The 15889-nt window shown below is 44.3% G+C and overlaps 1 protein-coding gene across 4 annotated transcripts in view; it reads left to right on the top strand.

Annotated features, from left to right (window-relative positions):
• LOC138763457 (neurogenic locus notch homolog protein 2-like) overlaps positions 1–15889 on the top strand; it is a 241228-nt gene that overhangs the window by 184606 nt on the left and 40733 nt on the right. For 3 of the 4 annotated variants that reach the window (XM_069937636.1, XM_069937637.1, XM_069937638.1), the window contains 6 exons: positions 538–766; positions 5236–5437; positions 6244–6397; positions 7429–7613; positions 12290–12422; positions 15146–15403. In XM_069937636.1, the coding sequence (XP_069793737.1) occupies positions 538–766; positions 5236–5437; positions 6244–6397; positions 7429–7613; positions 12290–12422; positions 15146–15403 (1161 nt within the window). Of the gene's footprint in view, positions 1–537; positions 767–5235; positions 5438–6243; positions 6398–7428; positions 7614–12289; positions 12423–15145; positions 15404–15889 lie in introns of those variants that run through there. The other variant, XM_069937639.1, reaches the window with a different exon arrangement.

A 15889-nucleotide genomic window follows, 5' to 3' on the forward strand; every position in this document is an offset into this window, starting at 1 on the left:
AACAATTTTATATTCTTTTGATCCCTTTTCTCTCCAATTCTCTAAAGGAAAGGTTATCTATTGTGAAAGGGATTAGTTGATTTTGTGTCAATAATAATTTTGGTAGTTGGTAATATGTTTTTTTCCTTTCTATGTGAATCTTCTTCCAAATGTTGAGCAGATGGTGCAGTACTGGTGAAATTCTATGTTGTACCAGTTTTTCATCCCACTTATAAAGTATATGTTCTGGTACCTTCTCCCCTATTTTATCTACCTCTCACCTGGTCCAATCAGGTTTTGAGGGCGAGGTCTATGATGCATTCTAGTCTCTTGTGTCAAACTTAATTCACTCCCTTCTGACTTGTTTCTGTTCCTGTAAATTCTTGTTTGCTTGATAAAATTATGGCCATATGTTTATCATATGCTGTGTATCGTGTGTGCAACATGGTCCAAAGAAATGCTGTTGCATCTGGTTGTATGTATACATTCAGGTGTTAATGAACTAATGCCACATTGGTGATCAATCAACATTTTAAATATGATTTTGTAATTGCTTAGATCCATGTCAGAATGGAGGTTCCTGTGTCGATGGTATCGACTCCTTCTCATGCACCTGTTTGTTGGGATTCACTGGCGACAAGTGCCAGCAGGAGATAAACGAATGCTCCAGCAACCCTTGTGTGAATGGTGGGAACTGCTCTGATTATGTCAACAGTTATGTCTGCAAGTGCCCACAAGGTTTCAATGGGATTCACTGTGAAAACAACATGCCTGACTGCACAGAGAGGTAAGGGAAAGAAGGGCTGGTTCATGTCGGACTTTGTGCCAATGACATACCCTTTGAAGTCAGACTACTGAAAATCTAGCAGGCAATTGGCATTGTATGTTCGCACAGACTACTTGGTGTCAGCTATCTAGTCGTGTAGATCGGCGCATCTAGACTGACACTTGGTTGTCTCTTCGTGACAGAAGGGTACCCTGAACTAAATAGATCCTTCATTTTAAAGTTCTCATCATCTTGGGAGCATTCAAAGCAGTGGGAAACACACATGTGCTGGAGAAACTCATCCATGGGAAAGAAAGGGTAACCAACATTTTGGGTCTGGGTCCTTTGTCAGGTATTAGTAAAAACAGGCAGGTGGGGAGAGGAGGGAGGATGGGGCAGGGGGTGGAGTCCAGGTAACTGGCGTGCAAGAGGTCTTCAATGGACATAGGTGGGAGGGTAGAAGAGAAAAGAGCAGAGAAGTGATGGGGCAGAGGGTCAAGGTTAGCTTAAGAGCAGCAGAGATAACATTGGGGGAGCAGTGTTAGAAGCTCTCACAGAACCCCATTTGAAGACAGGAGGCCCTCAAAGTGACTGCAGTGGAGCCGCCGGATGCAATGGCTTGCCTGTTTGTCACAGGAGCACAATATGAGGCTGGGAACATTGGTTTTTCTTCTTCTTTGACTTGGCTTCGCGGATGAAGATTTATGGAGGGGTAAATGTCCACGTCAGCTGCAGGCTCGTTTGTGGCTGACAAGTCCGATGCGGGACAGGCAGACACAGTTGCAGCGGTTGCAGGGAAAAATTGGTTGGTTGGGGTTGGGTGTTGGGTTTTTCCTCCTTTGTCTTTTGACAGTGAGGTGGGCTCTGCGGTCTTCTTCAAAGGAGGTTGCTGCCCGCCGAACTGTGAGGCACCAAGATGCACGGTTTGAGGCGATATCAGCACACTGGCGGTGGTCAATGTGGCAGGCACCAAGAGATTTCTTTAGGCAGTCCTTGTACCTCTTCTTTGGTGCACCTCTGACACGATGGCCAGTGGAGAGCTCGCCATATAACACGATCTTGGGGAGGCGATGGTCCTCCATTCTGGAGACGTGACCTACCCAGCGCAGTTGGATCTTCAACAGCGTGGATTCGATGCTGTCGGCCTCTGCCATCTTAAGTACTTCGATGTTAGGGATGAAGTCGCTCCAATGAATGTTGAGGATGGAGCGGAGACAACGCTGGTGGAAGCGTTCTTGCCGGTAGAGGACCCATGACTCGGAGCCGAACAGGGGTGTGGGTATGACAACGACTCTGTATACGCTTATCTTTGTGTGGTTTTTCAGTTGGTTGTTTTTCCAGACTCTTTTGTGTAATCTTCCAAAGGCGCTATTTGCCTTGGTGAGTCTGTTGTCTATCTCGTTGTCAATCCTTGCATCCGATGAAATGGTGCAGCCGAGATAGGTAAACTGGTTGACCGTTTTGAGTTTTGTGTGCCCGATGGAGATGTGGGGTGGCTGGTAGTCATGGTGGGGAGCTGGCTAATGGACTGTTTCCTGAGGGGTGCAGAAGAAGGAAGGGCAGTCAGCTCATTCTGTGCCATGATCTAAATGCATGGATGAACTACCTTTGATCCATGTTAATTAGTTTTAACCCTTACATTTTGATTGTTTGTTTGACATTATCTATCTTATTATTCTATTGTAACCCCAGCATCCACAGTCTTTTGAATTCCAAATTGCCATTACTCATGGTGTGAATACAAGTGTAATAGATGAAGGGCAGTAGAGCATCAAATTACAATAAGCAATCTACAAGGAGAGTTACCATTTCACATTATAATTAATTGACAAGCTCTCATGTTTTTAGTTGGCGATGTGATGGGCTTTCCCGATGGGGTGGAGAGGAACAAGGGCTGAAGTAAGCAGTGAAAATGAAAGTGGGGGAGGGATGAAATGGAGTATGTTGGAGCCGAAAGAAGGGATTCCCACACATTGCTGCTGCATTCCTTCTCGCAATTAATCTCCAGAGCTCGCAGTAAATCAGCTGAGGCTTGCTGCAGGCAGCACCGTCAGTCGCTTATCCTGAAAAGCAGCTTGGAGAAATTGGAGAGAGGAGCCACAGAATGCTATTGTCTTTTGAAGAGTCCAGTTTTCTCTCTCTCTCTCTCTCTCTCTCTCTCTCTCTCTCTCTCGCTCTCGCTCTCGCTCTCGCTCTCTCTCTCTCTCTCTCTCTCTCGCTCTCTCTCTCGCTCTCTCTCTCTCTCTCTCGCTCTCTCTCTCTCTCTCTCTCTCTCTCTCTCTCTCTCTTAAAGGTTTCTGTGAGAGGCACTGGACAAAGTGGTGATTCTGTCTGCCTTACGGTAGAGAAAAATTAAATAATTTCATTAGTTTAAATTTTTTTTTCTTTTAATTTTTTCCATAACAAGGGTTCTTTATTATTATTACTATATGTACCTATGTATTTTGCATATATTAAAGCCAATTAAAAGATTGAAAAATAAGAAAGAAGAATTTCATGTGTTTTACATTATAAATGTAGTATTATGTGACAATAATGGAACCTTTACTTTTCTCTCTCTCTCTGTCTCACTCACTCACTCACTCACTCTCTGCCAGCAGTGAGCTCACCAGGTCCCTTTCAGGTGTTGACGAGTAGGGGGGGCATGGGAATATTGCATTGTTATCCTCTTCCATTGGCTAAATGCTACTGACCCCCTTACAAGTGCCTCCCTGTCCTCCCCATGACACTGAGAACAGTTAGTTTTCTGGAGCTATATGCAGGAGAGAATTTTTTTCAAAAATAAACTGATTCACAATTAAAATCAATATTTACAAAGGATAACAGTGCAACGTATATTTATATTCTTAGTGTAACACGTGTAATTTGTTACTGCACATGGTGGTGTTAGCCGTTTACTGTATTACAAAGCAGCATTGCCACTAATGTGGCTCCTTTGAGGGACTCACCACCAGTTTCAGCTCTTCAATGACCAATAATGGATGGACCCCAGACTATGGTTCTTCCCCACAGTGTCCTGCGCCAAGCCTCAGTGCATCCCTCAACATGTACTCCTGTCACCTGGAATGTACCAGTCGGCAGCATTCCCTCATCGACATCTCAGTATGCTGGAAGAAGTTTCAGGCAGATCAATAGGCATCTTTCACCGAGTTAATGATCTTCTGGCAGCTACCTGTCTCTGCATGCATCCCCAGGAACAGCCAATAAATCAGAGAGTCAGTCCTCTGTTATACTCCTGCTCCGTTTGAACCATGACAAGAACTCTCGCATCCTTCAGACAAATGAATTACTCAAGTGATATTTCAGTAACAACAGGCATTAATTTTCCCCTTCATTACCTCCCACTGCCAGCCCTCATGAGCTTTCTGTTGGATAAGGTGAATCTAAGACTTGAGTGATTCAAGGCTTATATTTTTGAAATGAATTACAGTACAGGTACACAATCCTTTATCTGGTACCCTTGGGGGCAGTGTGTTCCAAATTTTGGATTTTTCCAGATTTCGGAAAGCCAGATTTAAACCCACCCGAATTGTGCTGCCGTATCCACACCCACCCCCTTCAAGTCACGCTGCCGTCTACCCTCCCCCAACAACCCCTCGCCCACCTGACTCACGCCGCTGGTCTCCTGCCCGCCCGACTTGTGCCCTGGGCTCCCACCCACTCGACTCTTGCTGCCAGTCCCCGCCTGCACGACTAGCACTGCCCGTCTCTCTCCCTCGCTGGCCCGACTCGCGCTGCCTTTCTCCCGACTGCCTGATTCGCGCTGCCGGTCTTGCCCCCTCACCAGCCCGACTCGTGCTGCTGTCTCTCTCCCCACTTGCCGGATTTTGGAGCTTTTCGGATTTTAGATGTCCAGATAAAAGATTGTGTACCTGTACTACCTGTACTATAATTGAATGATGTGAATTTGGAAAGCTTTATGTTTGCAGCAATTACTGATGCACTGTATCTCATGACATTGGTCCTCAAGCCTATTGGGGCAAAAAAAATTAAATCATAACTTGTTCATCACTTGAATTGTAAATCAAATTTGCAAAACTTGGGATTCCAGCATCTAATTCATTGGGTAATTTTTAAACACAATTTCTTCCACACAGCCATCAGACTCTTGAATGACACCCACAATAATGCTCTTGTGCTGCCTTGCTTTGTGATAATTGATCTTTTTTTCACTGTAATCCAATATTCTATAAATTATGCTCTTTACACAGCTGTATGAATGTTGGAGAAAACCTGCCAGTTAATTTGCAGAAGAACACTTCTCAATGTACAAGATATTTGCAACAAATAAACTTAAACTTATACTTTGATCCCCAAAGCAGAGCGGGGAGTGTTGTCAAGTTGTAGTTGACTGTGCCCGAGTCGGAACTTTTTAAAGACTGCTACACTTGAGATACTGTATAAGTAGGAATGGTCTTGAATCCAGGACTGCTGCTTTCTTTAGCACTCTCTTGCCAGTTGAACTGAGTGGATTGCTTTTGTCTTGACAGCTCTTGCTTTAATGATGGAACCTGTATCGATGGTATCAACACGTACACTTGTCATTGTCAACTTGGCTTCACTGGCTCCAACTGCCAGTTTGACATCAATGAGTGTGACTCCATGCCCTGCCAGAATGGTGGCACCTGTGTTGATGGGCTGGGCAGTTATCGCTGCACCTGCCCTTCCGGTTACTCAGGCAACAACTGCCAGGTAAAGTTCTTTCACCAGGTTCAATTTTGAAACTCCGCTCCACCATTGCATTCCCAAGCCAGCAACTAGGCTACCTCATATCAGCAAGGGCAGGACCTTACCCATTTAAAGCAGCTCCACTGGCCCTCACAGCGCCAAGTGATCCGGGCATGACCCTGACTTCTTTTGTTGTCTGTGCGGAGTTTGCCCATTATCCCTGCCATTGCCTGAGGATTGCTCAGGCTGTTCCGGTTTTCTCCCACATCCCAAAGATGTGTGGGGGGGAGGTCTGTTGGGCACTGTATCTTACTCCAAGGGTGTCAGTGACTGTTAGAATCTGCAGAACAAATGATAGGAATTTTGGGAGAATAAAATAGGATCAGCGTAAATGGGTGGTTGATGATCAACATGGAGCTGATGGGCTTGCTTCTGTTCTGCATCTCTCCATGACTCTTAGACTCCATAAACCACGGGAAGGTGGTGGGCCCTCTGCTTGATATGTCCATGTCTCGTTAGGCCACTTTTCAAGAGACTAACTCTGTTGCCATGAGACTGGACACTTGTAAAGAAAAGTGCTTTCCCAATCCTGCAGCTTTTATTTTGGGTCTAATGATATTTGTGCTTTGATCACCAATTTGTCTGTGCTGGATTGAAATTATGAAGCTTTCTGAGCTGGGAATTCAACCTTTGTTCTTGAGGTGATCAGCTTGGGCTCAATATTCCCCAGTCCGGCACCATAAAGGGAAAGAATGCCAGGTGTGGTGAGTGGCTGAGTCTCGAGTGTGGCTTGCCTTCACTGACGAATATTATCCTGTTTTGTGCTGTAGACCTTGGTGAACCCATGCAATGGCTCCCCCTGCAAGAATAGAGGCATATGCATACAGCGAGGTGCCACATACCATTGCAATTGTCAGAGTGGATGGACCGGCCTGTACTGCGACGTACCAGACGTGTCATGTGAGGTGGCGGCAAAGCGCAGAGGTGGGTGAACATTTAGACGAAGATCATAGAACATAGAAAATTACAGCACAGACCCTTCAGCCCATGATGTTGCGTTGACCTATGTAAACCTACTCCACAATAGGCTGACCCTTCCTGACTTTTCACCCTTAACCATCTATATGCCTGATATGTTCTATTAATGACTCCAGAGCTGTAGAGTGAGGAACGATAGCCTTTATTACACTTTAGACTTGTAGCTTGCCTGATTCCAAGTGCTCTACTGAGGACAGGGAGAGGGAGGTTGACCTTTATTCCAGGGTCACAAGGGGAGGAGTTACCAGGGACAAAGTCACAAGTAGGGGATGGGCAGCTACCCATTGACAGACTCTTATGCACATATTTGTAACACCACAATGCCAAAAAGTCTTTTGAATATCCCTATTGTATAAGCATCCACCACCACCCCTGGCAATGCATTCCAAACACCCACTGCTTTCTCAGTTTAAAAAAAATGCCTCTGATGTCTCCCCTAAACTCTTCTCTGCTCACCTAAAACAGATATTATCTGTTTGCTATTTTCGCCGCAAGAAAAAAGGTGCTGACTGTCAACCAGTCTAAGCCCCTCATAATGTTAACTTAGTCCCTATTTAGTAACTTCTCATCTGTCGTCTCTCCAAAGAGAAAAGCTCCAGTTCTGACAACCTTGCCTCATATGACGTGTTTTCCATTGCAGGCAACATCCTGGTAAATGTACTCTGTACGCTCACCAAAGAATCTACATCTTTCCAGTAATGTGACCAGAACTGAATGTAATACTCCAAGTGTGGTTGAACCAGAGTTTTATAACAATAGTATAACAGAACCTCACTGTTATATTACCATTGGTTTATTTGATTAAGGGTGCCACCCTCCCAACCCCACCCCACCCTACAATCACCCCCCCCCCCACACAAAGTTTGCAAATCTTGTTTCTTTACAAGCCTGTCCACGGGGAGAAAGTTGTTTGAATTCCGTTCTTGCTGGTCAACAGGCAGGTGTTAATTGTTTCCTGTTAACCTCTTCCTTGCCAGGAGTCACTGTCAAGCAACTTTGCCTACATTCGGGGATTTGCCTCAACACTGGAAACAGCCATCGATGCCAGTGCATGACTGGATACACCGGCAGCTATTGCCAACAGGATGTGGATGACTGCGCATCAAACCCTTGTCACAACGGAGCCACCTGCAGAGATTACCTGGGCAGCTACTCATGTGAGGTGAGTGCTTCCACCTTGGGACAGAGTAATGATGGGGAGGGGGACATCAGAGGGAGCTGAGACGGCATACTGGAGAAATGTATTTGCACACACAGGTTACACATTCACACTTGCCAAGTGCCATGTGATGCATTTAAAATAAGTTCTTCACCAAAGCTGTAGAGTTTTTACACAATGTGTTGGAGAAGCCCAGCAGGTAATGTAGCCTTCAGAGGATATAAAGGGTAACCGATGTTTCATCAAGAAGAAGGAACAAAAATCAGGCGGATGGCTGAGTAATGGATTCGGGTCCGAAACATTGGTTACTCTTTACTTCATATGGATGCTGCGTGATCTGCTGGGGTTCTCCAGCACATTTATTTATTGCACTCAACCCCAGCATCTATAGATTTTCTTGTTTGACTGCAAAGTTTTTAGACTGGGTGTCAGTCTGTCCCATTTGTTCAGCTGCAGATTTGTTTGTGCCGAATTGGAATTCTGGAACTTGCTGAGGTAGAATTTTAACCTCCAGTTTTGAGATGATTAACTCAAAGCTCAGTATTCTCCTCAGCTTGTCATTGCAGGTGGTTTGTGTTTTGAGAAGGATTATTCAAATAGTTGGAGGAAAGTGGTCTGTTAAATGATGATGAGCTGGAATACTGGACTGGGTTGAAAAGAGCACGACTTTACTCCAGTCCAAGAACATCACATTTTACACCCTGAATTAAAACATCACAGATGACCTTTTGAAACATACACACACAATACACAGCTTATGATAATCACATATACAGTAAAGTTAAAGATATAATTTAAATTAAATATGTATAATTATTTTGGAATAATTTACTCAGTTACAGGATTCATTAATCTCACAGGCTGTGGGAAGAAGCTATTTCCCAGCCTGGCAGTCCTGATTTTGATGTTCCTGTACCTCCTTCCTGATGGTAGTTGGTCAAAGATATTGTGTACTGGATGGAAAGGTTCTTCAATAATTCTTTGAACCCTATTTAAGCAACGTCACCAATAAATGTCCTCAATAGAGGAAAAGGAAACCCCAGAAATCTTCTTGGCCAATTTGATGAACCTTCACATTGATTTCCAGTCCGATACTTTGCAGTCACAATACCACACAATGATGCAGCCAGACAGGACACCATCCATTGTACTCCTGCAAAAGATTGTGAAGATGGGGGTTGGTAGCCTTACCCTCCTCAACCAGATCTAGAAATGTTACCCTTCCATAATAATTGGCGAAATGCTGTGACTTAGCACTCAGGCTTGTATCTCTCTCTCTCTCTGGTTGCAGTTAGTACACCTAGAGAGAGGGGATTTCTTTGCTGGGATATAACAGATATCTCCCTCACTGTTCAAGTGCTGCTGAAAGGTGACACAGCTCTCTAGGGAGATGGAAAACAGTTTAATGTTCCATTTCCTGAAGTGTGAAGAATAAACACCCATGTGGAAAAAGGTGATTAAGGTGGCAGTGGAGCACTTCAAGTCATTGTGCTTCCTCCTTCACCCCATATAAGTTGCTGTGTTTTATTTGCTGCTTATGCTTGTATGATTCCACTGTAGGTTTCAGCCTTCAGTTCACTGCCATTGAGAGGTAACATATGGGCTGTTGAACACTAAAAATCTCAAGTATGTATCACACGAGCTTTGAGAACTGGAGCAAGGTCATCCCCTGTCGGCAGGGAAGCCAAGCATATCAATGAAAGGCAGATTATTTTTGAAAAATGGACCACGAGCACCACCATGTGGTTCATTTGGGAAGAATGGTGCACAACTTGGTGAAGTTGCATGTAGCAAGAGCTGGTTGGAATTTGGTCATCTCAGGCACTTTGGATTGGTCACCACCCACCAGGAATAACCTTTGTAGACTCCAGGGATTCAACATTAATGGCCTGGTTGCTGCAGGAAGCATGCCAGCAGAAAGGAAATATTGTATCTGAATTTTATGAAGAGCAATGCTTGCTTTCATCACACTGTAGATAAAAAAATGAAAGGGTTGGTAGGAGAGTGGGTTGGGTGAAGATTCGGAAACTGGTTGAGATGTTTGGAGGCAGGAAACAAGCATGAGACCTTCAGGAATGGATCCAATCAATGTTTGGAGCCCCAGATGTGCAGTGCATTGACAAACGTTGCCTTCTTCCTCTGTTGGGGGATCTGGAGCTCGAAGGGAGGTTTCCACTGGCGAAGATGACTCACTGTACCATGATGAACTGAGGCTAGAAACTGGACGAATACCATCTGGCCTGAGTGATATTCGCTATGCCAATTCACCAGCAAGGGCATGCGGAAAAAACACGCGACATATTGACGGAATGGCCTTAACCTTGTAGTGTTCACAGGAGTAAGAAGTTAGATGGTGAGCTAGTTCGTTCTACACAATACTTCCAACATAGCCTCTCTCATAAATAGAAGCAAGAATAAGCTACTTGCTGTAACATCTTCAGTGCCACTTGCCTGCTCTAATGCCTATCCTTGTGTGTACATTTCCTAAAGAGTTTGAGGAAGGCAAGGCTAGTGCACGAAAAGTAAGGCAGTGTCTTTGGATCATTGATTATTCAGGAATCTGATGGCTGCGGGGAAGAAGCAGTCCTTGTGCCACTGAGTGCTCATCTTTAGGCTCTTGTACCTTTTTTTCCAATAGTATCAGAGTGAAGAGGGCATGGGGTCTTTGAGGATAGGGGCTGCTTTTTTTAAGATACCGCCTCATGTAGATATCCTCAATGGAGTGAAGTGACGATGGTGCCTGTGACGATGCAGGCAGAGTTAACCCTCTGGAGTTTATTCTTGTCCTGAGAGTTGATGCCTCCATACCAGGCAGTGATGCGTCCAGCCAGAATGTTCTGCACAGTAGTCCTGTAGAGGTTTACAGGAGTCTTCAGTTACAAACCAAATCCCCTCAGACACCTCACAAAGTATAGCTGCTGGCGAGCCTTCTTTGTGATTGCAGGACAGATCTTCCAAGATGTTGACACCCAGGAATTTGAAGTTCTTGACTCTCTCTGAGCCCTTGATGAGGACTGGATTGTGTTCCCCTGAATTCCTTCTGAAGTCAACAATCATCTCCTTGGTTTTGAGCGCAAGGTTGTTATCGTTACACCGTTCACTGTACCCTTCCTCGTTGCTGTTTGTGATTCTGCCAACAACTGTGGTGTCATTGGCAAACTAGTAGATAGCATTGGAATTGTGCCTGGCTGCACAGTGTATAATGAGTAGAGCAGTGGGCTAAGCACGCATCCTTGAGGTGCATCTTGATAACCTTTTACAGGAGCACAACGGAGAGTGTCCTGTCAGGCTGCATCATTGTGTACAGTAGTACAGTAGCTGCAAAGCATTGGACTGGAAGTTATCAGAGATGATTATAAAAGCAGCTGAGATCACTGGGGTCTCCCTTTCCTCTATTGATGACATTTTCTGGGATATTTGCTAAAATAAGGCTCCAAGACTTATCAAAGATCCCTACCATCCATCTAACAGGATCTTTGACCATTAGAAAAGAGATGCAGGAACATTAAAACCCACTATCTGGCTTCTTCCCACAGGCTGTGAGATTGATGAACAGTATCCTGTAATCGAGTAAATCATCCCAAAATATTTATTTTGTATAATTTCTTTAAGTATATTGTGTGCTGAGTATTGTGTGAGGATGTGTGGCACTGTGGCCCAGAGAAATGCATGTACAAACTGTTTCATCTGTTTGTATATGTTGTCATACGATAATAAAGGGGAATTTAAATATTTACAAGTCATTTTGATCCCTGAATCTGGGCAGCGGAGACCGACGATGGTGCATGAATGCTCGGCTCAATCAGAGCTTGTTTGCTCATTTCCAAGAGGCCATTCGTTCCATGCCAGCATCCAGCGAAATAATTCATCATTCCCATTTCCTACCCCCACGCATCCTGCAACATAGTGTGCTTCACATATTCATCAGTTACCCTTTGATTCATTTGCCACTTTTCAAGTTCAAGTTCATCATCATCTGACTGCATGTACACCAGCGTTTCTCTGAGCCATGCTGCACACACGTACTCACACAACGCACAGCTCCTCATCATAGCATCTATACATAAATATATCATAGAAAATAAGTATGTGTAAATATTTTGGACTGGTTTACTCATTTCATTTATGAGAGTTGCAAGGTTACAGGATACTATTCATCAATCTCACAGACTGCAGGAAGAAGCTAATTCCCAGCCTGACAGTCCTGATTTTGAAGTTTGTTTATTATTGTTAGATTATAGATACATAGTCAGACAAAACAGCATTTCTCCAGACCACAGTGCAGATACATACACATAATACACAGCATATAACAATCACGTATAGGCATAAAAATAGAGTATAAAATAAGAATATATAAATAGATTAAAAGATATATAGTATACATATTTTTTGGAGTTTCTGTAGCTCCTTCCTGATGATAGTAAGTCAAAGATACTTAGCTACATAAACATGTGTTTGGAATGTGGATGAATATCTGAGCACCTGGGTGAAATCCACACTCTGAGGGGAGAACAGACAAACTCCAAGAGGTTAGAATGGAACGTAGGTGCTTGAAGCAGTGAGGCGAAAGTTGCCCTTGCTTTATTATCAGATTAAAGCAGTAACTTGCAGTGACATCCAGAAGCAACGTAACTTAACTACATGATCACACTAATGGTCACTCCCATATCCTTCAGTGTGTTCCAGGGTACAAGGGACTCAACTGCGAGTACGAGGTGAATGAATGCAGGATGTCACAATGTCAGAATGGAGGGACTTGCATCGATCTGGTGAATGATTACAAATGTTCCTGTCCACCAGGAACTGCAGGTAATGAAATGTGCCTTCGGATTTGTATCTGTGTTCAGGGAAGATGCTGCCTTTCCTTTCATCCTGGAGACAGCATCTGACGAGTTTGTTCCTGGGATAAACCTGAGAGACTGCGGATGCTAGAATCCAGAGCTAAAAAAACAACTTGCTGGGAGGAACTCAGTGGCCCCTGCAGCATCAATGGGAGACAAAGGATGGTCAACATTTTAGGTCTGAACTCATCATCTGAACTGCAAAGGGGAGCATAGCTAATACGAGGATGAGGTGGGAAGGGTTGGACAGGGGTCAGTGGAGGATTGGTGAACCAGGAAGGGGGTGAAGGATGATGGACAAAGACATTTGATTGGCAGGTGACAGATAAAGGGAGAGATGGAAAGACCATGGAGTGAGGTGGAGAAAGATGAGTCGTAGAGGGGGGGAGTGTTGTAAGTGGAGAGACAAAGGCTGTTGGTGCTGAAAGCTGATGATGGTATAATGAGCAAGCAATTGTAACTGGGGGGGAGGGGGAGGAATCCAATGGGGATATCTTGGTGGAATAGGGTGAAACCAGAGAGGGAGGAGAATGAGAACTGGTGGAGAAGGGGACAAAAATTAAGTCTTGGCACAAGAATGAAAGTAGCTTGGAAGAAGAGATGGGGAAACTCATGACCTGAAATTGGAAAGTTCAATGTCAGTTGAAGTTAGCTTGTAGACTTCTGGCTGGAATTTATCTTGTGGTAATTATCATTACCAGTGGGCTTGGTGTACAGTTAATTAACTGATTAATTTTTAATTTAGAGATACAGCACTGTAATGGGCCCTTCCAGCCCACAAGTCTGCACTGCCAATTAACCTACTAACCCCCATATGTCTTTGGAATATGGGATGAAACCAGAGCACCTGGAGGAAACCCACGCAGACACGGGGAGAAAATACAAACTTCTTACAGACAGCGGAGGATTCAGACTCGGGTTGCTGGTATTAGCATTGCAGTTATCCTGAAGTTATTACAGCTCCAGCGAATAAGGCGCTCTCATAATGCTGGTCCTACCACTATGCCAGCCACGCGGGTTGGGATCTACACTGTAATAGTGATGGGCTAGCTACTGTGCTAATGTCTGTGACCAAGGTTTGGATCTGTGCTGTTACAATGTAGGGCTAATCACTTTGCTAATGCCAGTGATACGCATTTGTATAATAGTGTTGGGCTAGCCACTGTGCTAACTTTGATGCCCTCCATTGTGTCTCATCAAATTTCTTCTGGTGCCTGAAGTAAAAATGGAAAGGAAAAGACTGGAACTATACAACAGGTTGGACAGATCTGAGGAAAGAGAAACAGAGTTGACCTCTTTCCCCATCCACAGAGATTGCCTGACCTACTACCTGTTTCTATTGTTTTCTGTTTTTGTTTTAGATTTCCAGCCTCTGTAGGTTTTTAAAAATATTTTCATTTAATGGCGACTCTCCCTCTCCAGAGACTGCTGGCATAAGGTGAGGGTGTGACATGGAGTGTTGGAAATTGATTTCTGCTTACGAGGGAGTGCCTGCACAGATTTGTGGAAAGCAAGTCAAGGGTAACAAGCTGAGCCGAATTTTTGATGAGCACAGAGATGGGAAGGAGGGAGTATCATTGGATGAAATTGTACTCCTTTCCAGAGGTGTTTCCATTGGAGGAATTGCAAAAGTGAGGGGGCATTGAATTAATAGTCCTGAGTTGGGGGGCGGAAGTGGTGAGAATTCCAGATGGAGTTTGAGGATAATGTGGATGAGCTTGTGTAGGGCGGCACAGTTGGTGTAGCGGTTAGTACAATGCTGTTACGGCACCAGCGATTGGGATCAGAGTTCGAATCTCGTGCTCTCTGCAAGGAGTTTGTACGTCCTCCCCGTGTCTGCATGGGTCTTCCCCGGTGGCTCCGGTTTCTTCCCACCAAAACATACCAGGAGTTGTAGGTCAATTGGGTATATTTGGGTGGCATCGGCTCATGGGGCTAAAGGGCCTGTTACTTTATGGCTAAATTTATAATAAATAAATAATCAGAATTTAAATGAACTTCTTTTGGCTTTGGAAATGATAAGTTAGATCAGCGAACCAGATTTGTTTGCATACTTGTATGAACCCAGAGAGCAAAGCACCCTGGCCCAGTTCTGCCATATTAGAGTTCATCCTGCACCTTGATTATGTGTGTAATTCTCATGTGCTAGGCTGTCCTTAATCTCTGGCATCTCACTGATGAATGAGTTCACATTCAGGGACACTGAACATAACCAACAGTAATAGTAATGAATGGATACATATTGGTTGTGTGAATTCATGCATGGCTCCTGCGTGTGTTGGACAACTTTTTTATTTAACGATACAGCCCATGAAACCCATGCTGCCCAATAGCACCTAATTGGAATATGGGAGGAGACTGGAACACCCAGTGGAAACCCACAGAGAGAACATACAAATTCCTAACAAACAATGGTGGATTTGAATCCGGGTCATTGACGCTGTAATTGCGTTGCGTTAATCACAGCATATGATCTAGCTTGTGATGCTGGTAGTCTTCCTGCACTGATTCTTCTATGAGAGTGGTGGTTTCCTCTTGAATCAGAGGCGGGTAAAATCATGTATGGTGTAGGTCATTTGACCAAACTTATGATTGATTCAAGATAGGGAAATGAGATGAGGAAGGAAAAGAGCACATACGGCAGTGGAAAGAAGTACAGTAGGTCTTAATGCAACTATGTTTTGTTCACAGGTATTCTGTGTGAAATAAACAACGATGACTGTGAGCCTGATTTTAACCCCGTCACTAGGGAGTATAAGTGTTTGAATGGAGGCCAGTGCATAGACAAAATTGGGGGCTACAGCTGCATCTGCCCTCCTGGTTTTATTGGAGAACGCTGTGAAGGTGATGTCAACGAATGCCTCTCCAACCCATGTGATCACAAGGGCATGCTTGACTGCGTGCAATTAAACAACGATTACTTATGTCGGTGTCGTCCTGGCTTTACTGGTGAGCTACAAAGCAGTTCCCTTTTTTTGCCTGTCATTCCCCTCACAGTTGTCACTTGTGCTCTTGTGATGACAGCTAAAGAAGAAAGTCAGCAAGTCACGCAGCCTCCATAGTAAGTAAAGGATAACTAACGTTTTGGAGCTGACCCCTTCGTCTGGTACAAGCAAAAACAGATAGGCATCTGAATAACAAGAAGGGGAGAGGATGGAGGAGGAGGAGAGCAGAGCGAAGAAGTTTGCTGAGCCATATTCTATCACACTCAGGGTGCATTTGTGCAGCACCTTCCTCGTGATGGGTAACTTGTGTCGGGCATAGTGGTACAGCATAGAAACGGGGCCCTTGTTCTCATCAGAATCCAGTTTATTGCCATGAGCATACGTCATGAAATTAGTTGTTTTGTGGCAGCATTATTGTGTATGCCTGTGCAAAAATTGCTGTAAATTGCATTTCCGTAAATACACTATTTAAAAAAAATCAATAAAATAA

Source organism: Narcine bancroftii, chromosome 5 (assembly GCF_036971445.1).
Source record: "Narcine bancroftii isolate sNarBan1 chromosome 5, sNarBan1.hap1, whole genome shotgun sequence".
NCBI lineage: Eukaryota > Metazoa > Chordata > Chondrichthyes > Torpediniformes > Narcinidae > Narcine > Narcine bancroftii.